Below are 25,660 nucleotides of genomic sequence, written 5' to 3' on the forward strand. Positions count from 1 at the left end.
GAGCTGCTTCACACCAAACGTCAATTCCCGGCCCCGTGCCAGTCAACGCGTGCTGTCTGGGAGGCAGGACAGATTCTAGGCAACTCGACCCACAGCTCTTCTAGGGAACCTTGGTCGAGAGCTGCTACCTGTCTGCGCGTCCAGACTGGCTTCTCCTGGAGAAACAAATCAGTTATGGGGAGGGTGTCTCCAAAGCACAAGGCAGACAAGTCACTGAGACTTTGCTTGAGGCTTGCAGAGGTGAAAGCAAAGCTAGGAACTCACTGCGTTAGTGACTGGTGCTCCACTGGGGTGGGGTGGGCGGGGGGGACAGAGAGAGGACAAAAAAGAGACTTTCTCAAGCGAGTGAGTGGCAATGTTATAGCAGCAGATAAAAAAAAAAAAGAAGCTCCGGCTCCTGCATTAAAAGAACCACTACTTTGCCCGCAGTGGACGAGACCACAGCAGTACCTACAGACACAACCAAACAGGACAGACTGATGTGCGCGCACGGATGCACGTGCACTCACACGCACACGCACACGCACACGCACACAGCCTCAGGCAGGGTCTTCACTCAGGCCCGGGCAGTTCTCCAGGAAGGCGCCACTGCCACCTGCCAAACGCTGCGCTGCATCCCGACGGGAACGTCCAGTGAGGCGCTCCCGACGGAGCGCTCCGTGTCTGAAGGCCTCTCCCGGCCCCGCACGAGCTGCCCCGGCCCGGGCACACCCAGCTTTCGGGCCAGGCGGCTCCCGCGGGCCCCAGGCGCACGGCAGGCGCACCAAGCAGGCACATGCACAGGAGCACGAGCACGCCGAGCACGCCGAGCACGCCGGCCGCCCGAATGAGGAGCTACGGGATGGATGTGCTCTGGGAAGCGAAGCGGTGAGAGCCCCAGAGGGGAGTGGGAGCTGGGGCCACCAGCCGCCACTCGGGCTGCATGGAGGGTGACTATGGCGACACGCCCACGGCAGATGGCACAGCATCACGGCATTCCTAAAACGTTTTGAGACCAGCATGTCTTCACAGCACCCGCTCCCGCCGCCCCGCCGCCCTCGCGCCCCCACCGGCCCTGCCCCTCTGAGGCCGGGCTGCGGTGAAGACGCTCTGGAGTGAAAACGTTTTATCTTCATGACAGAAGCGAGTGGTTTTGAAACAGGTTTACAAACCCTCGTGAAGACGCACCCTTAGTGTTAGGTTTTGTTTTTTTACCATGTGACGATGCAACTATTTTCTTCCTCTCTTCCACAGTGGCTAGTCGCCTCCAGAGCGAGGGGTATCTCTTGTACAGAGAACCTCGGAACATACGGAGGTAGTTTCCCACCTATGAGGTAAAGCGAGAAGGCTCATTATGAGGGTCGCGGCTGGACGCAGGCCGAGAGGGTCCTGGTGCGGGGGCCCATCAAGTGACAGACCGAAGGCAAGCTGGCCTCCGGGCACCAGGCTTGCTGCAGCCACGAAACATGTTCTGCTGACATGGAGGGTTCAGCAGCGGCGCACAGCTGGCCCCCATCCGCCCCTCCAGGCAGGGCCCGGAACAGCTGCACCCTGACACCACGGCCGAGTTCTGAGAGGCCTGACCAGATGCTTCTGAGGCAGGCCCCCAGAGCTCACTGGAAAGCTCGCGCTGATTTTGATTTTAGACTAAGCATCCCGGGCACTTTGCAGAAATGTAAGGCCTCTTTGACTTTCTTTTATCTTAAGAACAAGCCTTTGATATTTTTATGATGTAATAAACACCAAAAAGATCTTTTTAATTTTAGTCAGATGCAGGATAATTTCCCCCATGGCCCCTGATGCTTTGTTTAGTAACAAAACTCAAACCAGGAACACCAAAGGAATTTTCCAAAGAGTTTAAAAAGCACTTACTGGCAATCACCAGATTGCTACATAAATCATGACCGCCCCAAACAACTGCTTCAGTTTGTCTGTACCGGATACTCGAAGTATGATTTCCTTCATGAAAAGACATCTAGTCTCCAAATTTTCATAAAAAAAACTCGATTATTTCACCGACAGTGCAAAAATGACCAGCTGCGGGGATCCCTGGGTTTGGCGCCTGCCTTTGGCCCAGGGCACGATCCTGGAGACCCGGGATCGGGTCTCGCGTCCGGCTCCCTGCGTAGAGCCTGCTTCTCCCTCTGCCTGTGTCTCTGCCTCTCTCTCTATGTCTATCATGAATAAATAAATAAAATCTTTAAAAAAAAAAAAAAAAAAGACCAGCTGAGTCCCATGGGAACTGCAGCCAAACGCCTGGCTCTACCTGTGGCTGAGAAACAAGCATAGCCCTCTTCAGGGTCTCCTTACTCATCTATCAAACGTGCAGCAACTCTGGACTTTGCCTCACGGAGGACCATTTCTATTATTTTTCCCGTTTACCTAGACAGCAATGATGTATCTGTTAAACTAAAGTGTGTTTCTAGCTTTTTCATGAGTCAAAGGTTTTTATGATCTACAACCAGGGATGCTGAACAGCCTGAGCAGCGAGTTATCAGGCTCCATACAGAAGGCACAGACCTCCCTCTGCATTATTTGGCTTGAGTATCATTACCATCCAAGGGCAAATGGATAGTTTCCACTACGTTTTTGGAAAGAAATTGATTACAATACCCGCCACTATTACCTCGCAGGTCTTGTAAAGCTCTGGGACACATAGATACTTCCCAAGACCCCTCTGGAACTTGGGAAAGCAAGACTTGTCTTCCTGGCTTTCTCATGAACCAGCCTTCACCCTCTCTGGACCCAAGTGTCCCAAATGTAAAATAAAGGTTGGGATGCCTGGGTGGCATCCGACTCCTGGTTTTGACTCAGTTCATCATCTCAGACTTGTGAGATTGAGCCCTGCAGTGGGCTCCACGCTGAGCAGGAAGTCTGCTTGAAATTCTCTCTTCTCCCTCTGCCCCTCCTGCTCCACTCATGCTCTCTCTCTCCCTCTAAAACAAATACATCTTTAAATAATAAAATAGATGTGAAGGTGTGAACCTGGGGATTTCTTAGGATCCTCTCAGCCCTGTGACTCTGGCTTGGTGAACACAACTGCCTGCAGATGGCACGAGAACAGTGACACACACACTTGCTGCAACTGCAGATGCCCTTCCCAAAGCTGCTCCACAGATGTAGCATGGTGGCCCTGGGTGTGCTGCTATGGCCAACCCATCTCTCTGAACATGGTATCTGTTTTCCCAAAGAAAGGGGCCTGGTGGCCATCCATCCAATGCTGTCACAGGAGCTACTGGTTATCAACAGTCAGCCTCCTCATCTTGAATCCTTCCCAGACCTCCAGATGTCTGACAGTTGTTCAGCCTGGCCCACGAGAGAAAATGTGTCTCTCCCCTCTCGGTCTCTACACACTGGGTCTCAGGACAATTCTCACTCAACAGGGCCGGAAGAGAAGACCACAATTACCCTTCTAGAACCTAAGATCTTAGAGATCATAGAGTCTAAGCATTTCTCACACACATGAGAAAAGTGACCTGGAGACAGGTGACCTGGAGACAGAGCAGGGCTGGAACTGGGTCTCCTCCTTCTCATCTCTCCACATGCTCCATCTCAATACTTTCCATCTAACAAACGGAAGCTTCTTTTTCAAAAGCAGCATCCACTCAGAGTTAAGGCCAAACATTGCTTTTCCAGGATTGCTTTTCCTGTCCATTAGATCAGGAAAAGGCTTCTTTAAACAATGTGCCCAGTATCATATGGAAACTCCTCAAATGCCCCATATCTTGCATTTAGGCTCTTTCTACTGGTCAGTGAGGACCATTCTGAGCTGTGGCACATGGAAAGGCAAGGACTCTGCTTCCCCAGTTACGTCAGAAGAGCAGCACTTATGAAATAGTATGAAAAATTAATTTATAAATCCTGCCCTTTTTGTTCAATGAAAGTTGATTAAAAAATGGACACTTAAGTCCTGATGTTACTGGCAACACTGGTCTCCTAACTCCAGGAGTCACAGTGTGTCCTAAAAGCCTCAGCATGACCATCATGAGGCTTCATTCATTTATTCTATGTTCAATTGTGAAGGAAAAAAACCCCATATTTTAAAAACGGGAATGAGGGCAGCCCGGGTGGCTCAGCGGTTTAGCGCTGCCTTCTGCCCGGGGTGTGATCCTGGAGACCCGGGATCGAGTCCCACATCAGGCTCCCTGCATGGCGCCTGATTCTTCTCCCTCTGCCTGTGTGTCTGCCTCTCTTTCTCTCTCATGAATGAATAAATAAAATCTTAAAAAAAAAAAAAAAAACGGAATGAAATGCTGGCATGTGATACTGAACGCTGCTACAGGGAAAAACAACCCTGGGCGTCTTGTAGCTCTCCAGGATCGGCACTTCTCGCATTACACAGGAAAGACTCTACCTCCAGGTATCTGCACATCTGAACCGCATGTCCTCGACTAGAAAAGAAAAATAAAAAAAGGAACACACACTAGCTGGGGGATTACTCTTGACTCAAAGAGGGCTAGTTTGAGGCAATCTGGAAGAAAGCTTAGTTTTCAGTACAAACTCCCACGGAAGGAACAATTGCAGCGTTTTCCTAAAGTCAGCTGTCCAGCTGGTTCAACAAAATGCTGTCACTTCTGGTTGAGAATGGGAGATATTTACAATCTCTCCCTCAAAATTTGTTGTAAGTTCAAGATAGTCAAAGTGTCGACTGCTTCTTGACCTGCTGATCTCTCTAGCTCAGGGACTGCAGCTTTATCCACGCAAAAACCAGCATCCTCCTCCCTATTCCCTCACCGGTAAATAAAAGCAACCAACACAACGAGGGATGAGACATCAGTAAGCCCCGTTTCCGGCCTGCGATTTCAGGACCTCAGATGTACCCGTGGAGGAGGGATGCGTGAGAAGCTCCCGACATCTCTCCCCCGGGAGCCCCAGGGGCTAACCGAAACACCCAGTTCCTCGGCGGCGGGCTGGAGTCTTCCCAACTCAGGGCGGACCCGGGGGCTCCTCCCGGTGCCCCACCGCCAGGCAGCAGCGAGCGTCCCCCACCACCGAGGAGTAAGTAAACTCCACCCGCCGCGGGGCGCGGGGCGGGGCCAAACAGACCACGCCCCCTTCCCGCCCCGCCCTCCCGGCCCCGCCCCCGGGCAGCTCCGTGCGCGCGCGCGCGCGCCCGCCGCGATGAATGGAGACGCGCGTTCCCGGCGCGCAGACCCGCCCCAAGGCTCCCGCCGGGCCGGAGCCGGAGGGCGAGGACGCGCCGCGGGTACCTCAGAGCCGATCATGTAGAACTCGCCGTCGTCCTCCAGCTGGAATTTGACGGGCTTCTGCCCGAAGGTCTTGCTCAACGCCATCATCATCATTGCGGCGGCGGGGGCGGGCGGCCGGGGCCGGGCTGCGAGGGATCGGGGGCACGGAGGAGGAGCCGGGGCGCGCCGAGCCGAGGAGAGCCGAGGCCGGGAGGCGACGGGCGGGCCGATCTGGTGCTCGTGCCACCGCCGGGCTCCTCAGCCGCCGCCGCCAACGACAACCAGGCCGCCTTCAGTGCGCATGCGCGGGGCGTTGACGCTGACGCGCGCGCCGCCGCCGCCCAAAACAAAAGGCCGGGGCGCGCCCCGTCGGGCCCCTTAAAGGAGCCGCGGACCCGTTTATCTTCCCGGCTGCTTCCCTGGGGGAGGCACTGGCCAGAGCTGCTCACCGACAGAAATAGCACTCAGGGGGCCCTGACTCCGGCTGGTTTTTCCCCAGCCTCACAACTAGGTAGAACTCAGCCCAGTGGAGGAGTGAAATGAGGCCTGACGCCAGGAGGAGGCCAGAGCAGTTCGTGCCTCAGTTTCCCCACCCGGAAAAAGCAGTGTAGTTGAGTAGGTAAGAGGGATCCTAGGAGCAGATACCCCATTTCCGGGCGCACAGCTGTTCCTGCGGTGAAGATGGGCACTGGGTGGGGGAGTGGCCTTGGCGAAGGTTCCCCAGGCTTGGCAGGATCCCAAGGCCCCGGGTGGTATTTGGTTTGAGGCATCAGTGAGCTGGAAGGGAGGCCGGCCGCTCCGTTCCTTCCCTAACTCTGCACCTCGTGCCCTCAACAGGCGCAGCCATGGGGGAGGGGGGGCACGAACCTAGACGGCCCTGCCCCGCGGAGCTCGCCCGCTGGGAGCCGAGCATCAAAGCATCCGTGTGTCCGGCTGCACAATACAGCAGATCGAAGATGGTCCCCTGCTAACAATCTCACACGGTTCAGTCTAAGATGGTAGCTGTGATAGGTGCTACCATGAAGAAGATCCACGGGGACTGGGCGGCAGGGCGAGGTACAGGTGGGGTTGGCCGCGGTAACCATCTGTGTCCTGACAGCAGTGAGAAATAAAGTATTCCGATCAGGGGCTGGGGTGTGGCATGATCTGATAAAGTGACCACCACTTGGTGGAGGATCCCCTGAGGGGACCGCGGGGAAGCCTTGGAATCAATCACAAAGCCCTCCAGGTGTCGGGCTGGCTGGACAGGATCGAGGACTGGAGCCAGAGGAGTCCTAGGCATTGCGTCCAGCCCCAACCCGCAGAAGTGTGGATGGTTGGGTGGAGTAGGCTATGACCCTGGCTCCCAGGATGGAGCAGGTCCTGAGCCAGTTCCTACATCTGTCCCCGTCCCCTTCCTCACCCCATAGTTTCAGAAAGAACCAGGCAGGGCGCCCGGATGGCTCCGTGGTTGAGCGTCTGCCTTCCGCTCAGGTCGTGATCCTGGAGACCTGGGTGGAGTCCCACATCGGGCTCCCTGCAGGGAGCCTCCTTCTCCCTCTGCCTCTCTCTCTGTGCATCTCTCATGAATAAATAAAATCTTTTTAAAAAATAAAAAAGAATCAGGCAGAAGAAAGACAAGTAGAAAATAACCATATTTAATGACAGTACTCAGTAGAAAAAAAAGTCTTTGTACACACTGTATACACATTTACAGGACTTTGGAGGGTCCCAGTGCTGGGATGAGGGCTGGGAAGGATCTAGCCCAAGTCAGGATTGAGGTATGTTGGGGCTTCCAGGGCCTGGGGTCTCCAGCAGGAAACACTCCCCTCCCCAGCTGAATCTGGACCCTTTGGCCTGGATCCTGGGGAATACATCTCTAGGATCAGCCAGTTCCAAGCACCTACCCAGAGCTGACCTCTCAGGAAAAGGTAGAAGGCCACGGGGCCCCTGGCCCCCCCGTGCCAGCACCCTGTAGGAACCTCACAGCAGGGATCGAATGAGGGCTTCAGCTCCCCCAGCCCTGCTGAGGGGCCAACCTGAGGGACAGGGCTGGAGACAGGGCAGCAGGGTTTGCCTGTGACCTGCACAGGTTGGGTGAGGCTGGCCTGAGACCGCCCTCACCCTCAAGTAATGCCAGAGTCTCCTTGCCCAGTTTGAGACCATTGCTGGCAGGTGACCACGACCTGCATGGCCCTCCCTGCAGTTGTCAAGGGGACAGCACCCCCTCCCCAACCCCCTGAGGAAACACAGGCTCTATCCTGTGCCTAGTACCCATAAGCCACACAGATGCCCACTGGTCTCTATCCAGTGAGTGATCTGGCAGGGGTCAGGTGCCCTGAGGGCATCAACATTGTGGTTAGCGGAAAGTGTTGGCAGGCTCGGTACAGCCGAAGAAGTCAGGGCCCACGAGGCGGGGGAAGCCCTCCAAGGCCTTCACCTTCACGGGGTCGAACTTCCAATAGAGGCGACCTCGCAGAAAGTAGGCATAGCCTGAGGAGAGAGGAAGGTCAAGCTGGGGTTAGTAGACAATGGGCCCTGCACCTGCCAGTCAGGCTGTGCCCAGGGACAAGCACAGGGGGAGGTCAGATTGCCAGGGCTTGACTACTGTTGTACTCCTTGAAACTTGTAGGCCCCGGCGTGGCCATTGACTTTCCATCCTTCTGAATCCTACCTGTGCACCGTGGTCTGATCTGGGCTATTATCCAACTTAACAGATGCCTGGAGTCTCAGAAACTCAATCCCCACCCCCCAGGAAAGCAAGTAGTCTTCCCCTTCCCCATAAGTCTACTGCTGTACCTGCCAGCCAGACTACAGACAGACATCCCAAGGCAAGGTGGACACACGGGTGACCAAGAGCCCCAGAGCCACCACAGCATTGCTCTCCTAGCAGGTCCCAATGTGGGAGAGCCCAGAAGCAAGGTTGAGGGTACGGGGGAGAAAGTACGGGACTGTAAGTCAATCCCACTCACTCCTTTGAGATTGTGGGAGGCCAGCCAGGTGGTTCGGTGGTGAGGAGCAGGGACTGCCTGGGTGGGAGGCCTGGCTCCCCACTGTGCACCTGATTGGCCCAGTTAGGGACTTCATCACCTGAACTGCTGTTAGCCCCTCTGGAAACTGGCTTCATGGCATGGGTGATGTCAAAGGGCTGTTCTGAGAACTGCATGAGACACATAAGGAGCTTAGCGCTGTGCCTAGAACATCATCGGTCCTCAGTGTGTGGCAGTTACTATTTTACCAGGTATGATGGAGGGACCTGGGCAGGTCTCTGGCCCTCCGTCTTCCCATCTATAGCATGGGGGCATATAGCACTGCCCCGGCACGAGGGGGAGGGTGGATGGGGAAAGCACCGGACAGAGGACCTGCGACGAGGAGCTAATGCCCAACCACCACCAAATGAGAGATGTGGTTCTTGTACTGCTGGTACCAGCCACTCCACCCTGACGCACCGTCAGCATCCCGGAAGGCGGCATCAATCTCAGAGGGCACCCCTCGCCAGTCAGTGGCCCGGCGGGGCACGGGGCTGTCTACACGGCGGGTGCTAAGGTGGAAGCGCCAGTAGTCTCTGCCTCCGAAGAAGTAGATCTTGTTCTTCTCGGGGCCCCAGGCCAAGGCGGCCTGGATGGGGGACCCTAGCAGGCCCAGCTCAGAGAGAGGTGCAGGGCCCAGGACTGGCTTCTCTCCATTGTACACCCAATACTGAGCACCTGCAGGAGAGGGGAGGCTGCAACGGGCGTGCCCAACTGTGGCTCCTGGCCACCACTACAGACTTCTCAGCCTCAGTTTCCTTGTCCGTAAAACACTCGGGCCAGTAACCCTGCTCGGCACCCTTATCCCCAGACGGAAGTTTTAGACCAGTGGGGATAAGCTGCAGAGACGCATGCTCTGGGAGTTACCACATGAGAAGTTTTTCTAAACAGGAAGGAGGCCTCCTGACCTCTCATTCCTTCCCCAGCACTTAGCTACCTATGACAAGTGCTTCTGATCAGTCCCCGGGCCGCACCCAGGCTTGGGCCTCTGTTGATGAGGTCCCTGCCACCTAGAATGTTCCAGGCTCTTGTATCTCCTAGTTGAAAGTTATAGCACAGGCTCTGGGGTTGCCAGAACTGGATCAAATTCCTGCTCTGCCTTTTCTAAACCATGCCCTCAGGCGAGTCACTTCACCACATCTTTAGAGACCTCCTCTCTAAAGCAGCCATACTAATCCCAAGTACACCCCCTAGGATGGCTTCGAGGGTTGAATGCACCGATGCATGGCCCACTGTGTAACACCCTCAATGCTATTCCCATCTTGAGAGCCACCTCCTCTGGGAGCCTCCCAGGTGCACCCAGAAAAGTAAGCCACACTCTCCCTTGGCCCTCCAGCTTCAAGGCACCCTCCCACTGCCCATTAGGTCTCTCTGACTGTCCCTATCCTTGGCCATGATGTTCCTGGCTCCTGGATGTCTCCTGAGCATGAAACCCAATACCCCTCACCCTGAAAGAACCAGATGTGGCCCTGGGCATCTTCAAAGGCTGCATCCACGGGGCTGGGCAGTCCCTGCCAGTGACGAGAAGCTAACGCAGGATAGCCAGGCTGCAGCCGGCCCCCACGCAGCCGCCACACGAAGCCCGCCTTGAAGAAGAAGAGCTCGCCACGGATGGTGGAGACTGCATCAAAGGTGATCTCACAGGCATCTGGTGGGGCTTCCGGCTGGCGTGGGAGAGAAGGGCTGAGAAAGAGCCCACATTGGAGCCACAGAGGCCAGAGGGTGAAGGGAGCTGGGAGCAGGGCCTCACCTCCAGTGGGGCAATCTCGTTAGTGTCCACGCCTGCCTGGGGGCCCACGGCTGGGGGTCTGGAGGTAGGGGCTGTCCGGGGTTGGCCATAGAGGTGCTGGATGCCTCTGCGGTCATCTGGGCTGAGGCTCAGTGGGTAGCGGAAGGTGTAGAAAGGGGACATGAGTGCCTTAGCAGCTGTCGTGTGCTGCAGCCCCAGTGTATGGCCAAACTCGTGGGCGGCCACCTGCAGGAGGTCTGTACCTGAAAAAGGGAGATAGCCCAGAAATTCCCAAGCTTCCTGCCGCAAGACACCCAAGCTCCAGAGCCCAGCTCAAGGACCTGTCCCCATTCACTGTGATCTTCAGTGGTCCCATCTGGAAAATGGGTCCCCTGCCCATACCTTGGTTGTTCCCGATTGTCCAGGTCTCGTCATAGTCGAAGTGGACATCTCCTTCTCGATGGGTCTTGGGGAAAAAGGCATGAGCCAGGATGCCCCCAGGCCCGTCGAATGGCAGGTTGTCCCCATGCCAGTACCTGCGGGTAGGTGGGGCAGAGTCAGTGGCCACTGACAGGTGGGGCTAGTTCCTGGTGGGGTCTTAGGCCACTGGTTCACCTGGTGAAGTCGATCATGATGTCAGCACGACCCTCATGCACCTCGGTGAAGGTGAGTGGTGTCACCTCGCTCCACACCTGTAGGGCCTCTGCCACCGTCTGCCGCACCTGCTCACGTACCAGCTGCCATGGGAACCGGAGGATCCTGGGGGGAGGAGGAGGGGCCTGGGCCTTGCTTGGGACAGCCCCCTGATGACTGTTGGGCCAGGAAATGCCCCTCAGTGCTCAGAGGGGATGCATGAATGTGGGACACAAGCCAGGTGTGCTCTGGGCTTCAGCTTCCACATGGGAACATCTTTGTGTGGGTTTGTATGTCCTTTGGTACCCACAGGTGTCTGCATTTGATGGAAAGAATGCAGAATCAGGGGCCCCAAGACCTGATTGTGCCACTTACTGTGGGGAGACCCTGGTCCCTTGACCCCATCTGGGTTTCGATTCCCCACCCAGGGCATTTCTGAGCTCCGATCTCTGTGACACATCATCCTTCACATGCCTTCTGTCCCGGGGCCAACTCCCCACCCGCAGGACAAGCCTCAGCTTCTGCATCACTCCCAATGTTACCTGTCCTGCTCGCTCATCACTGTCCCCACCCACGTGGATCCTGAGGTCTGATGGTAGGTCTGAACAATGATCCTTCATTTATCAGAATCCCAGAGCCCGGCACTTATTAGGTCCCCAATAGAGGTTGCCTGGGTGACCAAAGGCCATGCCCTATATGTCAATGGAGCCACCCAGTGTGTGCTGAGACATTTCACATGTTAACAGAGCTACTGCCCCTCTGCTGTGGGCAGGCATGGCTGTGAGAGGGTGTTGTCTGTGTGTGCATCTAAGTTGGGGTTTAGGGAGTTGGTCCACAGATGGTTCGGGGGTCAGCAGACACACAAGTCTGTTAACCACAAAGATCTAGCTCCAAGACATGTCTCAAGAAGCAGAAGAGGGTGGCAGTTCACACACAAACACACAGGTAGAGGTCTAGAGCCTGCTCCCACAGCCGCTGGCCCCTACCTGTAGGTGAGGTCTGTTTTATCCCAGCGCCCGCCTGACAGCACGAAGCGCTTTTGTCGGTTGCGGGCACTCAGCCCATCAGGCGGGTCAGGCACACCGCAGCGGGGAGGCCTGGGGCTGCTGGCAGGCTGGGGAGTGTCCTGGGCAGTAGGGGCAGGTGCGAGGCTGCTGGGACCAGCTTCATGCCAAGGCTGTGGCCCCCTCCTCACAGGGTGGCGGCGGTGTGCATCCTGGGCAGGAGAAAGGATCCAAAGGCTTCATCAGGCCCTGGGTCCTCATGGCCCATCAGCATATCCATGCTCAACCCCAGCCTACCTTGTGGATAGTCAGACTGAGGGTGAGGTGTGCAAGCCATCACACGGCAGGGCCCTTTGGCACGGACTGGCTCAGATTTCCTGAGGCCTTGTTCTGAGGCATCCTGCTGCCTTCCTGCCCCCTCCTGGAGTGTTTGGGCTGCCTATGCAGCCACTTGGGCCAGAAAGGTCTGGGTCAGGGGTATAGCATCTGACTACTCTCCACACGCACCCAGGAATAGATCCTACAAAGCTTTCTAGGAAAGTCCAGGCAAGGTCCTGCTGCTCCCCTACTGGCCCTGAGCCCAGCAAACACCTTTTCTCCTTTCTTTCTTCCTGTCCCCCCTCCACCCATCCCCACCAACTCTGCCCTCTCCAATTAACCTCAGTGGGCTCTCACCCAGGATACCCACCACCACCGCTCCCCAGTGTAGAAGAGCTGTAGCCCCGCAGTGTAGCCTTGATTTGCTTACCTGACAAATGGGGATAATACCTCCCCAGCGTTGATCCATGCTTGGGCAGGGGGAAACAGACAATTACCAGGTGCCCAGCTCCCACCTAGCCCTGCCCTGCCTGGGCTCCTGCTGGAGCCCCAGCACTACAGATGGAGATCCTGACCTGGAGTCTCCACCCACTGCACAATCCAGGGCCGAGGTCGCAGTTCTCAAGCCTGAAACAAGCAGAAGCTTGGAGAGGTTGGGAGACCCTTCGAGGTCACTCAGCAAGGGCATGGCAGGGCCAGATGAGGACTCTGGTGTCCCAGGCAGGAGGCGAAGGCTAGGCTTGGGATATATGCAAAACCGGAGAGGCATGGAGCCATGCCGTCTGTTAGAGACTAAGCACCCATCTGGTCTGGGGCTGACTGGTTTGGGCGGCTGGCGCCTCCCCACAGCCATATTTGGGGTGGGAGCCAGGCCACCCATGCTCCACCCTCACCCTTAGCCTCTGGCAGCTCTCCCAGGCCCTAGGCATCCCAGGGCTCTGATCGTCATGCTAGCAGCCCCAGTCTCCTAATTCTGGAGCTACCAATTACTCAACCTCTCAGAGCCACCCAGACTCAACCCCAAGGACACCCCACTTGGGGTCTTCTGAACACGCAGGGGCACAGCTACCTGGGGTACGAGAAAAAGCCTGGACCAGCTTTTTACTTTCAGAGCTTGCTTACTGAATGGTTAGTTAGTTACTTGGCAAAGCCCAGCCTCCCTGCGTTGTAGGTTCCAGTGGATACTGGACTTACAGCCAGTTAAGTCCTTACCACTTGCAGTTCACCTGTATCTAGACTAGGGCCCTACCAACAGCTCCACAGACATGCTCTTAGCCTCTGATGGGATCTCTCTCTAACTCCACTCTCATCATCCCCCACTTCTCAGATGAGAAGACAGAGCCTAGAGAAGTTAAGCAACTTGCCCAGGTAACAGCTGGCAGGTGGTAGGCTATCTGTGCTCCCAACCCACTCCCTACCTGCTACCTCTGTTGTGCTCTTCAGGCTGGAGCCACCCTTCCCCTGGAGGAGGGATCCAGGCTGGCCTCACCTTGGTGACAGCTCTCACCAAGAGAAGGAATGGGAAATGATTCTTCCCAGGCACTCTCTCAGCTCATTGAACACCCACTCTCCCACACACACCCCCAATAAAGTGGGGGGTGATACATATGCGAGGTCTCACATTGAGGATGTGAACCCCAGGTCTGTATGCCTAGCCATGAGAGCCTACCTCTCTCCTCCCCACAGTGCCCCTTTGACTTCTGGATACACATTCCATCCCTCAGCCCTGGAAAGGGCAGGACAGGGTTGCCCCTGTGAGCCCCCAACAGCTCTATTCACACCTCTGGACAGAATTCTCTCATCTCCTCTGCCCTCCAGGGAGGCCTGGAGCAGCGGCCAACGATGGAGGGAGGGTACTGGACACACATTCCTTCCTCTCCTGCCTTCGCCGGAACTAGGTCCATGCCCAGAACCCTGGATCATGGCACTCTCAGCCCAACAGAAAGAGCCACAGTCTGAGATTCGGAGACTCAGCCCAGTCCTATGCCATGGTCACCTGGATGGAGTGACTCTGGGCAAGTCCCCTCCCTCTTTTAGCTTTGACTTCTCTGTCCAGTGGGGATGGCACCACAGCAGAGGGCTTTAAATAACCTCCTTCTCTAATGCCCACTGCGGCGTCTGCCCTGGCCCCACTTCTTGCCCCTGTGGGCCCTCCCCTCCCACACCTAGAAATCTGCTCTTGCCGCATGTGCTACAGCTCCCACCACCCATCTGGGCTCCAGCTCCCCCAAAGTTCCCAGACTAAATCCAAAACAGGAATTACAGCTAGCAGAAGGGAGCTTGCAGGCCCAGAGAAGAGTGACTGAGACAGAGTCTTCCCCACAGCCAGAGGCTCATGCTCATTATCCATGTCACATTCACTGGTCTTGCAGTGGGTAAGTGGAAGGCACTAGAATCAAGGTCTCCTGTCAGATATTTGTATTTTGGAACCAATCACTTAATGGCTTTTAGCCTCAGTCTTCCCATTACTGGGATGGGACACATGCCCCCTGCCCTTGAGACCTCCCACACTTTACCTCTTTGAGTCTTTTCTGGCCTGAGGTCAGGAACCCTAAGTGCAAGGCCTGGCACAGAGCCCCTTGCAGATTCCTAAGATTGGTGTGCTTCGTCTTCCCAAGGCTGCTGGGATTCAGTGAGGTGGGATGGTGAGCATAGGCCATACCTGGCCTCATCCACAGCCCTGGGAGGGTTGGGAAGCAGGCATCACCACATTTCTCAGAGAAAGAAACAGAGCCCAGAGAGGTCGAGGACTTTGCCCAGGGTCACACAGCAAGTCAAAGAAGAGCTGGGCCTAGACCTGGGGCTTGTGCCTCCCCCACCTCTTCAATTCTTGGCTTGTCTCCAAAACCCACATTTCTGAGAAGTGTTTCTTTTTCCGATGACTTCCCTCCTCCTCCTACTCAGTCAGGAGCCTCCCTAGGTCTGCCCTGTTGTGGGCACTGAGCTCACTTACCCCGCCTTCCTCTTGGGGGGCACCAAACCACAGCCCCAAACATACTTGAGGAACTTCTCAGCTGATTCCATCTCAAGCTAGAGGCTTGGGGTCAGCACTTGGGTCAATTTCCAATCTAGAAAATGGGAGGCACCTTGTAGAGAGGGGATAAAGGACCCCAAACCAGAAAACTGCTGGGTAACTCCAGGCGAGTTTCACCCCTCTCTGAGCCTCAGTTTGCTATAGGTCCAACGGGGATAATTAATAACAGCTCTGCCATCCACGGTCAGCTGGAGGCGATCCTGTTAGGAGGGTCCTTTGTTAGGCTGTGAGGAAGAATGAGGAGCATCACATCATTCTCTGTAGCAGCACACCACTCTGAGGCTCAGAGAGGCCAAGCAACCTGCCTATTATGCACCAGGCAACAGGCAGGTCCATCTATTGCCCCGCACTGCACCCAATCTTCTTGGGGGGGGGCCCTCTTCCCCTGCCAGCTCCAGGAGGGAATGCAGCATCCGTCGCACCACCGGGCTGCAGGGCTTTTTCATCAACCCTGAAAGCTGTGAACTGGGGTGGATAAATATTTACAGAGCTTTCCTGGCCCTGCTGATGGCAGCCTGGGGATAAACACCGGGAAGGCGACCCCAAATGCTCCCTGCATATCTACAGAGTGACAGCCAACAGCCCAGCTCAGACCCGGCCCCAAGTGACCCTGCACGAGCATCAAAGTGGCAGCCACAGGTGACAGTGTGTGTCCAGCGTGACTGCCTGTGCCCTCTCCTCCCATTACCTCACTTAATCCTCAGTGCCCAGCAGTGGGCACCATTATTTCCTACCCACCAAGACAGAGGGGGTGACCCAGAAGGACTCACCTAGGGCACATGGTTCAAACCCACATCTCTCCAATTCCTGAACCTGGGGGTCAACTGGCTACCCAGGGTGATTCTGGACTCTACCCCAAGTTCAAGGGACTGGGAGGAGTTGGTAAGAAGCAGAGCCTCCAGACTGAGATGCCCCCTTCCCTAACCCACCCATGCGATCTTCTTCTGCTCCCATAACCAGGATGAGGCAAGGCTGAGCAGGGCAAAGCCGGTGGGACTGGGCAGAGGGGGCCCAGCTGGTCAGCCCTCCCTCCCTCGTCTCCTGCCTGTCACACATCCTAATGCTCCCATCCCTGCCTGAGCTGTCTGGATGCCGCAGCTGGGGTCCGAGGGGCCTGTAGGCTCCGCGTGGCCACCCTTGTGAGGGGTCCCTCGAGGCCCCCGGTGGGCACACACAGGCGGTCACACAACACCCGGTGACTGCCCTTCCGCTAGTCACTCTGCTGCCCTCTCGCAGACTGCCTTCTCTCCTGATCACACATTCTTCTCTCTTCCCTTTCTCTCCCCACCCCCTTCCTTTCTGAGGGTCTCAGCTGGCCACTCCCGGCTCTTACTTTCTCTGTCTCACACACATAGCTCTCACACTCATGCTGTCCTGGCTTCACACCTCCCAAACTTGCCACTTGGAGGTGCCCAGGTGGTGCCACCTCTTCCGGCTTGCACCCCATTTGCCCCAGAGCAATGCTGCCCTCCAGCTCTTCCTTAATCCTCCAGCCACGGGCACCCGGGCACCCGTGGAGGTGTGCTCACCGAGGCCACACACCTGGAGGCTGACACCAGCCGCGGCTTTGTCTCCGCGATGAATAGGAGGCCCTGTAACCACTCCCTCTGCTACCTGGCCCAGCACGCAGCCCAGCATCTGCAGCTGGGGCGCCCGGGAGCAGGTCCCCACGCTGGGAGGGGGCGTGCATCTAGCGCCGAGTCCCGCCTCACCAGCCTGAGCGATCCCGGCGCAGGCTCCACTTGCACACCTCCAGGGACGGGAAGCTCACTATCTTTCACGTCCACAGGGACTCAGAAAGCGTTTCGGGTAACGGGCCACTGCGGGCCACCCCGGGCGCCCCCGTGGGTCCAGCTCGGCCACCGGGCCCAGCCCGCGTGCCCGGCACCCCCTCGGCGAGGAGCGGCTGGCCGGCGGCGGGCACTCACCGGGGGCCGCGGGGCCCAGGCCAGCAGCGGCGGTGGCGGGAGCAGCAGCAGCAGCAGCGGGAGGAGGAGGGCGCGCAGGGCCGCGCCGCGGAGCCGGGGGGCCTGAGCCATCCGCCCCGGGGCTGCTGGGCCTGCTGGGCCGCGCCGGGCCGCCGCCCCTTATAGCCTCCGCCCCGCCCCCGGCCCGCCCCGGCCCCGCCCCTCTCGCCTTTTGTTCTAAACTCTCCCCGCGGCGGCCGCGGCCTGGATGGGGGAGGTGGACGCGGAGGGGATGGCCCGGCTGGGGCAGGAGGCCGAGACCCAGTCCTTCCCAGGGTCAGGCCTAGCCTGAGATCTCAGAGGCGACCCAGTCCAGCTGGTGCTACTCCGGGCCTCAGTTTCCCCGCTGTGCTGTGGGCTACACTCTTCCTGGGCCCTATCCCCACCTAGTCTCCCCGGTGGCCTGACCTTTGACCTACTGCTAGCCTATGACAGGTGTTTGTTCCCCCAGGCAAGTTCTCCCACCATTTAGAGCCTTAGCTGATCCACCTGGAAGATGGCACAATAGCCCTTGTGAGACCAGGGATGTGTGCCAGGGGAAACTGAGGCAGAAGGAGGCGGCTGGCCAGCCCCCCAGCTTAGAACAGAACTCTAGACAATTTATAAACCGAAAAACTGAGGGCCCAAGAGGAAAGGACCAGATCAGGCTTTCCCATCCCAGCAGGCAAGTGGGGGGGGGGGGTTGGGAAGGAGGGTGCTATCAGTAGGTTGAAGCAGGTGGGGGGCCAGTGTCTGAGTGGGGCTCTGGAGGCCCAACACACTAACATGCTCCATGGCCCTAGGGGCCAGCCTCCTGAGACTTGACAGAGAGGAGGTGAAAGTCAAAGGAGATGGTGGTGTCCTATTCTGTAAGGGATCCTCCACTTTCATGACCTGGGGCCCCACTTCTTCACTAAGGCAATCTGCTCCATCGTGGGCAACTCTGCAGAGTCCAACCTGGGACAGTGGCTCCCATCCTGGCAGGCAGAGTCCTGAGAGGCTGCAAGGTGAGGCTGTGGGTACCCAGCCTGGGCCTAAGAAGGAAAGGAGGTGAAGAGGACAATCAGGCCCACTCATCCCCTCCCTCCAGGTTCCAGTCCAGGGAGGCCTCATAGCCTCTCCAAGGAAGGTCCACAGAGACTCCTAGAGGCTCAGAAGAGGAGAGACAAGACAGCAGTGATCTTTATTACCTAAAGTGTTAGCAATCTGTTCCTTTAAAGTTACTCACTTTTGCTTGGGGTGATTTCATCCTCCCTACGATCCCGGTGCCACCAGGCCTCCTATGGGCACATGGGACAGTGATAGGGGAGGGTAAAGAAATCAGAGCTCCTCCTTAGGCAATAATATGATCACTCAAAAAAAAAAAAATAATAAATAAACTTCAAGTTCCTGAAGGGCTGGGAAGCGTCCTAAATCCGCGCCTCCGCCCTTCCCTTGGCCTGGAACCAAGGTGGTAAAATCACGAGGCCACAGATTCAAACCCGCACAAACGCCTCAGGGCGCCCAGATCAGAGCCTTTGGGATGGGCATTTTTTGTTTGCCGCATAAATGCCCTCGATGTCCGCCGCTGCGCCCGTGCTGCAAAGCAGGGTGTCAGGCGGGGCGCTGGGCCACACGGGGGGGCTCCATCCCACCGCAGGAGGGTGATGCGCGAGACTGCCCAGGGTTGCCGCGCATTCGGGCCGGAATGGAGTCGGAGAAAGGCTTTGGACGCCCCCTGGCGGAGGTTCTGGGTTCAGGTTGTCCAGGGCCTTCCTCGGGCTTGTTTCTTCTCCGCTCTATCCCTCCCCGGGTCCCCCCCTCGCCCCCCACCCCCGAGGCCGCAGGAGGGGGGCCGGAGCCTGGCCTGGCCCCTCGTGCCCCTCCCGTGCTGGCTTCATCCGATCCCCTCCCTATTTCTCCCCTGGCTCTGGGACAGCAACAAACTCCGCTCCCCGCCTTCAGTGGTGGGTTGTTTGCTTTTTTGAAGGTTTTTAAATTCACTTATTCATGAGAGACACAGAGAGACGCAGAGACACAGGCAGAGGGAGAAGCAGGCTCCTTGCTGGGAGCCCGATGCGGGACTCCATCCCACGACTCTGATCAAGACCTGAGCCAAAGGCAGACGCTCAACGGCTGAGCCACCCAGGCGCCCCTCCGTGGTGGTTTTGGAAGGGACTCGGGCCGTCGCCCCGTGTCACCCCCGAGTCAGCCCTGGGCATTTGCAGCCTTGGCCCGGTCCCCAGGAGCACACCGCCGGCCGGGCGCAGGGAGGGCGCGCAGACCCGGCGACCCAGGGCGCTCGTGGAGGTGCAGGCGCCCGCGCTCGGCCACGCCCCGGGGCGTGTCTCCCCAGGCCCCGCCCCCTCGCGCCCGCGGGGTTAGCCCAGCCGGTGCGTCCCCGGGACCGAGCCGCTGTGGCTGTCGCCGTCTCCGGCTGTCGCCGACTCCGCCTGCGCTAGGCAGATCTCGCCGCCGCCACCATGCCCCGGGGGAGCCGCAGCGCGGCCGCCCGGCCTGCCAGGTGCGCGCGGGACCGAGGGGGGTGGCGGAGCGCGGGGACTCCCGCCGGGGCGCCGCGGCGTGACCTTGACGGCGGCTGCGCCATCTTGGGGGGAGGGGAGGGGCCGCAGCCGCGCGCCTGGGTCGGTGGTCGCGCGTCCTCGGGGGGAGGGGGACGGGCTTGGGGGCCGGGAGCCGCTCCCAGGTCGGGGGGCGGCGGGGACTAACCCTACCCCTTGCCCGCAGCCGCGCCGCCGCGCCCTCTGCGCCCCCGCCCGCGCCCCCGCCGCCCTCGGCCGCCGCGGCCGCCGCCGCCCCGTCGGGCCAGCCCGGCCTGATGGCGCAGATGGCGTCCACGGCCGCCGGGGTGGCGGTGGGCTCGGCTGTGGGGCACGTCGTGGGCAGCGCCCTGACCGGAGCCTTCAGCGGGGGCAGCTCGGAGCCCGCCCAGCCCGCCGCCCAGCAGGTGAGCTCAGGAGAAACCGAGGCCGACTTCTGCCCAGGGCCACGTGGCCGGAGCTGCTGGAGCGCCCAGCGACAAGTGCCCTGGCGGGTCGGAGCTGCCTGGGCCTAGACTTCTCCCAGGAAGGGTCGTCTTTCCTGCTTTTGGCCTCCTGTCACTCACGGGCAGGCTCTCCCTGCCCCTTACCCGAGGCCACGGTCCCTGGACAACCAGGGATCAACCGGCCCTTTGAGAATGGGGAAACCAAAGCCCCGAGCCATGCGAGACTGGCCCAAGGTAACCCAATCCTAGTGGAGGTGAGAGCTGTTGAAGTTCTGAGTCCCTGCCCTCCCTATTCCCAGGTTATGCCCTGTAGTCCGGACATCCCAAGGGCAAGGGATAGCCAGCAGCTCTGGGCTTTTTTTCTGCTCACCTGTCCCCTATTGGGCACCCGACAGGCCCCGAGCCAAATGTGGCTTAGTGGCAGGGTCAGGGGTCAAAAGGATCGTTAATGGCTGAGCCTGGAATTGGCTACAATTTGCGGAGGTGGGGCTTATGTTCCAAGAGTACAAGCACAACACTTCGCTTTTCTAGAGCTTTCTCTCACCTCTCAGGCCCTCCTATCTGCTCAGGGAGCCCGTATTGAAGCAGTTGAGAAATGCTGTCCATACTGGCACTAGCATCAGCTCAGTGGGTTTGACAGGACTGTGAGCTCCTTCTGTTACACAGATGGAGCAGCTGAGGCTAGACAGGGCAGGTTGGCTCTGAGTCACTCAGCCTGCCAGGGATCCCCGGGGGCACCTGGGCTGGGGGTGTGGGGAGGGGCAGGCAGCCCCCAGCTGGAACCCACTTCTGGGTGCCAACCTGGAGCTGACCTTGCTGCCTCTTGTGCCATACACTAGGCCCCCACCCGCACTGGGCCCCAGCCCCTGCAGATGGGGCCCTGCGCCTACGAGATCAGGCAGTTCCTGGACTGCTCCACCACTCAGAGTGACCTGTCCCTGTGTGAGGGCTTCAGCGAGGCCCTGAAGCAGTGCAAGTACAACCACGGTGAGCAAGCAGCCCCTGACCCAGGCAGGAGCAGGAGGGGCAGTCCCTCTTCCTGCACCTGCAGGCTGACCACCAGCCTGTGCCACCCCTCTCTGCAGGTCTGAGCTCCCTGCCCTGAAGAGACAGGTATGGACTGGTGCAGATCCCTGAGCCAACCCTGCACCCACCTTCACCCCTTCACCGACAGCTGGACCATGACCTCAGATTGTACCCATGTAGCTGGGATTGGGAATGAGGAGGGGGGTTTCTCACCCCACAGATGACCGGAGACGCAAATGTGCAATTAAAAGTTTATTTTAGACCATAGCCTACTGTGTGCCCTCTCACTAGCCTGTCTGCTGGGGTGGGGTCAAAGGAGCATGGATGGATGTCCCTACCTGAAGCTGGCATCCAGGGTGGGGAAGGGGGAGGAGCCCTGTTGTAATCTGATGACCTTGGACAGTCCAAATAGGAGTGAGGCATTAGCAGAGACCCCAAGGGCATGCTCTGGGGACTGGAAGCCCTGGAGGAACCTGTTGTCTCCCACTCTCAGAGATACTTGCCCCCTTCACCCTCCTTGTCCCTTCTGCCTCTGGATCCCTTTCTCTGCACCCAAAGGGGCCCCTTTGGTCAGTGACCTTGTCCTTCCAGCTGATGTAACTTCTCAGTAAGTCTAGATTTTGCAAGAAGAATGCCCCTGGGCTGCTCTTTGGGCCTGATCACACACGGCAGAGGTCACAGCCAACCCCCTTGGATCAGAGTCCAGCTCAGCCGCTTGGCCGTGATATGCCAGGTCAGGGGACCTGCCGGAACAGAGGACAGATTTCACTATCACATGCTCTGTGCTGCCACTTTCGTTGAGTTCGTCAACTGCGCATTGAGCACCTACTGCATGCCAGGCTCTACTCGATATCTCCAGGGCACCGAGGACGCTCCTGCCCTTGGGTACTTAGAGTCCCGTGGAGTGGTGGGATGTCTCTTGGTGCAGTGTGTTCCACCTTGTGGGTATTAGTGTGTGTGTGTGTTTGCGGGGGTAGGGGGGATCTCGGTGTTTGGGGTCTATGTCTCAGCACACATAAGCCTGTCCCGTGGGACTTTGGGGTGTGATCATCCCCCCAGGTACCTATGTCTCCTCCTTACCTGGTTGGCTCCTGGCCCCCACTAGCGTGTCCTGGATGGCAGGGAGCCCATCCTGCGTGATCTTGAAAGGGGGCCTTGCTCCTGATGGCCACGCCGTGTGCTCGTGCGCCTCCTCCGACCATCACTCGTGGGGTGTAGTCCTGACAGGCAGTGAAGCTCCTCTGGAAGGCCCAGGAAGCCTTACCTATGGGTGCTAGGGAGAAGGTGCACCTTCCCCCTGGGGCTCAACTGTGACACTCACCTGCTAGCTCTGGATACTGGTCATCCAGGTTCTCCAGTAGGGACTCATAGCGGGTGGGGGCCCCACCTTCCCCCTCTGTGGAGGGAGTAAGACTCAATTCCTGACTGACCTGGTGGTCCCCACCTCCACCTTTCACTCTGGGCCTGGCTGAGGTCAATAAGGCATTTGATGGGAAGTGTCAGGGCTAGGTCCTTGCCAAAGTGGGGGGCTGGCCAGGGCCTTGAGTGGTCTCTGGACTGCTGTCCCCCCATCCCATCAGAACTCCAGGGGGAATCTTGGGCCCCACTTACTGATGATCTTCACAAGGACATAGGTCCCACGCTCCTGTAGCCGGGGGCTGCCCATGGAAGGGGCCTGGGAAGCCCCTTCCAGTCTCTCATCCAGGCTTACCAGATGCCCATCCTCAGCCAGGAGGGCAATGGTTGCTGGGAAGATAGGGAGGCAAGGCCAGGCTGGCACCTCTGCCTGGAGGCCCTTGGCCCCTCCTCCCCAGCACCCTTCCTTGCCGCCTCACCATCTGGAAGCACTTGCCCTCTCTGCCTCAAATGGGCAGTGAAGGTCACCAGGCTGCACCAGGTGTTCATCAGCTCCCAGCAGCCAGCTGTAGGGGCGGGGCAGAGGTGAGTGAATGGGCCCCTCTGCTCCCCCCAATCTGGGACCATCTGTCTCCCTTTCATCTCTTTTTTAACCAAAGCAGGGAATAGGGCTCCAGGATTAAGATTGTACCCTTTTCCATCCATCTCTTGAGATGTTGGTGACCAGGGACAGCTCCTGCCTCCTGCACTGGATGCCCCCCCTCCTGCTCCAGGGCTGCCTCTGCACAGGACCTCCCTCCAGCACCAGACCCCCCACCTCCCACCAGAAATCCAGGAATCTGCAACTGTGGCTAGAGCTTTAGGTGCCTGATGTGCCTGCCCTGAAGCTTGAGGACCACCGACCAAATTAGAGATTGCATAATTTAAAAACACACCCCAGGGTGATGTGGTGGGTGCTCTCCTAGAGGAACCCATAGGAATTTCCCAGGATGCAGCCATCGGGGTTGCCTCTCAAGGGACTCCAAGCATTCACTCTGCCTCCTCATTGAGCTGTTTCCCTAAATTGCCCCATCCTCTTACCCAAGTGGATCCCCTTTCCCCACATTGCCTCCCCAATCTCCCCCAGAGCAGAGGGAAGCAAACCTCTGAATGTGCCATCCCCTACCCACCTGTAGGGACAGGGGACCCCACTTACCTCCAAACATCACTTTGATAAACATGGCTGCAGGGGAGAGGAGACAGATGTGGGGGCTTTGATCCCCTAACCCCCAACTTCCTGAGTAAGGAAGGATCTGGGGCTGAGATCTATTCCGGGAGGGAGGCCTGCCAGGAAATGTGTATGTGTGTGTGGATCGGTGGGTGGATCCAGGCTTGGGTCCTTGCTTGGCCACTCTTGGGGCTGGACACCAGTGTAGAGGGGTCCCTGCAGCTAGTCTAGGACCCTTGGCCTCCTCTTCCCCACCCCTCCCTGCCTGCTTAGTCCAAGCAGCCAGAGGAGACTGAGGCCCTCACAGCTTCCAAGCTGGTCTCCATGGCAGTGGCAGCTGCCAAGTCATCTAGGCAGGAAATGCCTTCCCCCACAGTATCCCAGTAACAAGATCTGGGGCGGGAGTATGGGCACTCCCTAAGGCAGGGCTACAGTGGGGCCTCAAGCCTCGTGGTCCAGGGTTGGCCCAAGACCACACCTCCCCCCTCTCCCCCCAGTTGAGACCAAACTCCAAGGCTGAAAGAGGGGGAGATTCCTGGATGGGGGTCCCTGGCCCTGGCAAAAACCCCACTAGGAGCTGGTAGGGCTGTGGCCAGGGCAGAAGCGGGGGATCCTCACCAACCTTGCGGTTCCCTACCTTCTCCAGGCCTGCTTCCTTGTGCTGGCTGTCTTTCTCTCCCCCTCTGCCCTCCCCCTCACCTCCGGCCTCCCCTCTCTTTCCTTCTCTGTTTCGCTCCTTGTTTGGTCAAGTTTATTGAGGTATGATGCACATACAGTAAGATTCACCCTTCTCCAAGTTTTGACAAACCTCATAAAGCCACCACCACAGTCGGGAGGCAGATCACTTCCCTCACCCGCCAAAATTCCTTTAGGCTCCCTTTATAGTTGATGCCAGTCCCTAGCAACCGCTGCTCTGTGTTCAGCCCCTGCCTTTTCCAGAATTGTATAAAGGGAATCACACAGCATGGAGCCTTTGGAGTCTGGTTTCTTTCACTTAGCATGAGACTCACTCAATAGCTCGTTCCTTCTTACTGCTCAGGAGGGTCCTGTTGCCTGCATGTGCCAGTTTGTTGATCCACCCACTTGCTGTTGTTTGGATTGTCTCCAGCTTTTTGCAATTATAAATAAAGCCAGAAGAGGGATCCCTGGGTGGCGCAGCGGTTTAGCGCCTGCCTTTGACCCAGGGCGCGATCCTGGAGACCCGGGATCGAATCCCACGTCGGGCTCCCGGTGCATGGAGCCTGCTTCTCCCTCTGCCTATGTCTCTGCCTCTCTCTCTCTCTCTCTCTCTCTCTGACTATCATAAATAAATAAAAATTTAAAAATAATTATAAATAAAGCCAGAAGAGACATTGGCAGACAGGATATTGTGTTTCTCTCCTCTCCATCCATGCCCATCCTTTCTTTGACTTTCTCTCCCTTTCTCTCTATCTTCTTTCCTTCCTCCCCCTAGTGGCCCCTCTGTCTCTATCTCTGTTCTCCTGCCCCCTCTCCATGAGCCCCCTACCAGACCCCTTCAGCCAGGGTGCCAGGTAGGTGTCTGGAGCAGGCTCCCAACCTTCGCCAGCTCCTTTTTCCCCAAGATTTTAGAAATGCACCCTCTCCCATGATGATTAGGCTATTTGTCCTGCCCTCTGGGCTGCTGAGTCAGGCTTGTAGCTCACCCAGCATTAGTCTGCCTCTGGATAAGCAGCTCAGTGCTTCCACCGGTACAAAGGGGGGGTAGTAAGAACACCGCTCAGCAAAGTCCTTGTGAGGATTAAACATGGTAACACTTTTTAAATTTATTTTTAAGTAGACTCCACACCCAGTGTGGGCTTTGAACCCTGAGATTAAGAGTTGCATGTTGTACTGACTGAGCCAGCCAGGCGCCCCTTAAACATGATAACGCTTTAAAATGCCACCTCGGTGCTCAGTATGCAGCAAATGCTCAGAATCAATACTGTGCAAAAACAAGTAGTGTTTCCCAGATTTATTTAAACACTGGACACTTTCTTCCTGGCACACTGCTGTCACTGGGCACCTGGGTCCTGCAGAACACAGCTCAGGTGGGGTTGCAACCAAATTCCAGAAGGGTTCATGCCGAGCTCTGGAACGTCAGCTCCCACAACCATCAATGTTGTCCCAAGGGTTCTTCTTCAGTGCTGACATGAAGTAGTCTTTGATTTTGAGTGTCTGGGACATGCCCTAAGGAGGTGTTAGAAATGGGACTCATTGGAGAAGGGCTTTGTAACCTCCCCTGAGG

At 57.6% G+C, this 25,660-nt stretch overlaps 4 protein-coding genes across 8 annotated transcripts in view; 1 reads left to right on the forward strand and 3 right to left on the reverse strand.

Moving 5' to 3' along the window:
• SMARCB1 (SWI/SNF related BAF chromatin remodeling complex subunit B1) overlaps positions 1–5,842 on the reverse strand; it is a 36,706-nt gene extending 30,864 nt beyond the window's left edge. The window contains exons 1-2 of one of the 2 annotated variants that reach the window (XM_025982780.2): positions 5,190–5,842; positions 1,195–1,306 (exon numbers count right to left, since the gene is read on the reverse strand). In XM_025982780.2, the coding sequence (XP_025838565.1) occupies positions 1,195–1,306; positions 5,190–5,282 (205 nt within the window). In that variant the 5' untranslated portion in view covers positions 5,283–5,842. Of the gene's footprint in view, positions 1–1,167; positions 1,307–5,189 lie in introns of both variants that reach the window. The other variant, XM_025982779.2, reaches the window with a different exon arrangement.
• Positions 5,843–6,789: 947 nt separating this feature from the next.
• Positions 6,790–16,978, reverse strand: MMP11 (matrix metallopeptidase 11). 2 transcript variants are annotated; one of them, XM_025982714.2, is made up of 8 exons: positions 16,823–16,978; positions 11,525–11,754; positions 10,521–10,664; positions 10,308–10,441; positions 9,927–10,168; positions 9,624–9,840; positions 8,597–8,854; positions 6,790–7,640 (listed from the first exon to the last, which is right to left on the reverse strand). In XM_025982714.2, the coding sequence occupies exons 1-8, from the start codon at positions 16,931–16,933 to the stop codon at positions 7,507–7,509; spliced, it is 1,470 nt and encodes a 489-aa protein (XP_025838499.2). In that variant the 5' UTR covers positions 16,934–16,978; the 3' UTR covers positions 6,790–7,506. The 2 variants fall into 2 exon arrangements, with proteins under 2 accessions (XP_025838499.2, XP_072579504.1); XM_072723403.1 differs by lacking the exon at positions 16,823–16,978 and adding an exon at positions 12,291–13,885.
• A 2,207-nt stretch (positions 16,979–19,185) lies between these two features.
• Positions 19,186–21,119, forward strand: CHCHD10 (coiled-coil-helix-coiled-coil-helix domain containing 10). Its single transcript, XM_072723408.1, has 4 exons — positions 19,186–19,343; positions 19,568–19,787; positions 20,666–20,813; positions 20,912–21,119. Exons 1-4 carry the CDS (start codon positions 19,303–19,305, stop codon positions 20,929–20,931), a joined length of 429 nt encoding a protein of 142 aa, XP_072579509.1. The 5' UTR covers positions 19,186–19,302; the 3' UTR covers positions 20,932–21,119.
• C10H22orf15 (chromosome 10 C22orf15 homolog) lies at positions 21,092–23,703 on the reverse strand. 3 transcript variants are annotated; one of them, XM_072723406.1, is made up of 6 exons: positions 23,404–23,703; positions 22,688–22,774; positions 22,464–22,598; positions 22,174–22,248; positions 21,933–22,093; positions 21,092–21,595 (listed from the first exon to the last, which is right to left on the reverse strand). In XM_072723406.1, the coding sequence occupies exons 1-5, from the start codon at positions 23,426–23,428 to the stop codon at positions 21,954–21,956; spliced, it is 462 nt and encodes a 153-aa protein (XP_072579507.1). In that variant the 5' UTR covers positions 23,429–23,703; the 3' UTR covers positions 21,092–21,595; positions 21,933–21,953. The 3 variants fall into 3 exon arrangements, with proteins under 3 accessions (XP_072579507.1, XP_072579508.1, XP_072579505.1); XM_072723407.1 differs by lacking the exon at positions 22,688–22,774 and having other exon boundaries at positions 21,461–21,595; positions 23,404–23,550; XM_072723404.1 differs by lacking the exon at positions 23,404–23,703 and having other exon boundaries at positions 21,461–21,595; positions 22,688–22,965.
• Positions 23,704–25,660: the final 1,957 nt, after the last annotated feature.

This window comes from Vulpes vulpes, chromosome 10 (genome assembly GCF_048418805.1).
Source record: "Vulpes vulpes isolate BD-2025 chromosome 10, VulVul3, whole genome shotgun sequence".
Classification (NCBI taxonomy): Eukaryota; Metazoa; Chordata; class Mammalia; order Carnivora; family Canidae; genus Vulpes; species Vulpes vulpes.

Coding starts and splice junctions, on each gene's coding strand:
- C10H22orf15 (XM_072723404.1), bottom strand. CDS start 22,913: ATGGATGGAAAAGGGTACAATCTTAATCCTGGAGCCCTATTCCCTGCT. Junction 22,249..22,463: donor TGTCCTTGTGAAGATCATCA/GTAAGTGGGGCC, acceptor CTCCCTCCACAG/AGGGGGAAGGTGGGGCCCCC. Junction 22,094..22,173: donor CCAGTATCCAGAGCTAGCAG/GTGAGTGTCACA, acceptor TGGGCCTTCCAG/AGGAGCTTCACTGCCTGTCA.
- CHCHD10 (XM_072723408.1), top strand. CDS start 19,303: ATGCCCCGGGGGAGCCGCAGCGCGGCCGCCCGGCCTGCCAG. Junction 19,344..19,567: donor GCGGCCGCCCGGCCTGCCAG/GTGCGCGCGGGA, acceptor CCTTGCCCGCAG/CCGCGCCGCCGCGCCCTCTG. Junction 20,814..20,911: donor GCAGTGCAAGTACAACCACG/GTGAGCAAGCAG, acceptor CCCTCTCTGCAG/GTCTGAGCTCCCTGCCCTGA.
- MMP11 (XM_025982714.2), bottom strand. CDS start 16,933: ATGGCTCAGGCCCCCCGGCTCCGCGGCGCGGCCCTGCGCGCCCTCCTC. Junction 10,169..10,307: donor GACAATCGGGAACAACCAAG/GTATGGGCAGGG, acceptor TCCCTTTTTCAG/GTACAGACCTCCTGCAGGTG. Junction 8,855..9,623: donor CCACATCTGGTTCTTTCAGG/GTGAGGGGTATT, acceptor CCTCTCCTGCAG/GTGCTCAGTATTGGGTGTAC.